We start from the raw sequence: 1,957 nt of genomic DNA, 5'->3' as shown, positions 1-1,957 counted from the left end.
TTAGCTCAATTTTATTCTTGTGCCCTGCCCTTTGTTTATCACATTAAATTATCGAAGTTATGAGATGTGAATATCTAAGGTAGATAAATAGATAGGTAGTTAGAAGTAAATAAATATACCTCTCTCCCCGCAAACCCCAACATCAGATCCTTCACGACATCCCACGGCAGAGGTAACCTCGCCACCACCCTTATCGAACTCTTCATCCGGAGAACTTTCGTCAACAACACTTCCACAAGTCCCTGCAGCAAAATACCCAAGAACAAATTAAACACCGCCCAAGCCACAACCTTCAGCGCTCGTTTCCAGCACCTCTTCCCCTTGTTGTTCACCGGAAGGCCCGCAGCACCTTGCGCTTTTATCACCACCGCAGCGGACGGAAGCAGCACATCAAAGAGGAAAAATAGCACGGACGGAACCAGGTAGAGCAGTACGCGGATGGCGAGCGTTCCTACGATTTCAACCTTTAACGGGGGACTTGACATGACTAGCGTGATCCAGGTGATGTAGAAAAAGATGATGTTGAGACTTGTGGGGTAGGAGGACATGGCTGGGATAAGGAGGTAGGAGATCATAGGGATTGAGAGGAGGAGGTCTAGCATTTTCAGCGACGGTGTTGGTTTTACAACCCTTTCCTACAATATAAACAAGGAAAGGGATCGGGGGGAGAAAATGTGACGGTGGAAACGAAAATAAATAACGACAATAAGAAAGGAAAAAAGATTTGTACGACAATCAATCAAGGGATGCAAGCCATAGCTTCATATTAATAAATGCAACTAGTTACAAATATTTTAAAGTATATAATAAATTCAATTTGGGAGCAGAGGATTTCTGGCTTCTTATTGTCGCGCGTGGTTTGTTGTGATGTTTTGAGAGCAGGATTTCTTACCTCGCTCGGCTCGCTCGGTAGTAAACGGCAAACTGAAATGACGGCGCGCGATCTGGGGCTTAACCCCACAACAAATCCAGGTGCAACAAAATCCTCGAAGTAAGAAATCCGGGACACCATGAAACGGTTGTTTCCCGCCACAACGGCTTCTACAAGGGAGAAAAGAAAGTGCCAAAACCGTTTACCCCCACGGGCCTGTACAGATTTACTAGTATTGAAGATTTGCTGTGTGATTTAGTCTGTCTATTGGTAACCCAACGAATAGAGCTGGTCCTAGTTATTTCCTTAGCTTATATCAGTACGGCGCACTACAGAAACGGCCGTCAAAAGTTTAACATTACACTAAAAATTTCTGAGCTTCTTCATCAACGAGATATTGACTTTCGGAGGACTCGAAGGTGGTCAATGCCTCTAAACACGCGGCCAAAGCCAAAGACTGAAGTTTCAATTTGAATTCTTAGTGTGGGTCAAAATCATTGAAACCGATAGATGTTGCATATAACTAGTTAACTAACTAGTTAACTAACTAACTAGTTACCACAATTATGCTTATATAACTGAATTATCCTTTGGTAACGCGAGGGAGGGATATTGGTGCACTTTAGTTTGTGATATCGCCCACTGAAGAATAGCATCACGAAGCGTACTTTTGTTAAAAAACATTTGAAACTCACTGATAAAAACAAAAACCTTCAATTTCGAACTACATTCATGTATCACCATCATCTACCGGATTAATTTGGTTCATATCACATCACCCACCGATATATTAAGCTACACATTATATATAAACGGCACTCTTCTTCCATCCTCTCTCTTCACCGTGTTTTATTTCTCCCTCGACGACATCCTACCACATCCACATCAAGTATCCTTCCTCCCACACATATCCACACCCAAACCAGTCTTTGAAAAACCCTGGGGTAAAAGATCTGATCTATTTCCGCAGTGAAATGCATTCTTCCGCTGTACCTTCATGTTGGCGCCTCAATTGAAATGCGCCCCAAAACTCTGTGATGATCTATGCATCACTTCAGAGTCAGCGACGGGATCAACTCCATCCTG

At 43.1% G+C, this 1,957-nt stretch overlaps 1 protein-coding gene across 1 annotated transcript; it reads right to left on the bottom strand.

Moving 5' to 3' along the window:
* Positions 1-38: 38 nt before the first annotated feature.
* On the bottom strand, positions 39-602 carry HCAG_01791 (predicted protein; the record flags this gene model as incomplete). Its single annotated transcript, XM_001544694.1, has 2 exons — positions 39-74; positions 120-602. The coding sequence occupies 2 exons, from the start codon at positions 600-602 to the stop codon at positions 39-41; spliced, it is 519 nt and encodes a 172-aa protein (XP_001544744.1).
* Between the last annotated feature and the right edge of the window lie 1,355 nt (positions 603-1,957).

Source organism: Histoplasma capsulatum, genomic scaffold, assembly GCF_000149585.1.
Source record: "Histoplasma capsulatum NAm1 scaffold_1 genomic scaffold, whole genome shotgun sequence".
Taxonomy (NCBI): Eukaryota; Fungi; Ascomycota; class Eurotiomycetes; order Onygenales; family Ajellomycetaceae; genus Histoplasma; species Histoplasma mississippiense.
This window is presented reverse-complemented; position numbering and strand designations above follow the sequence as displayed.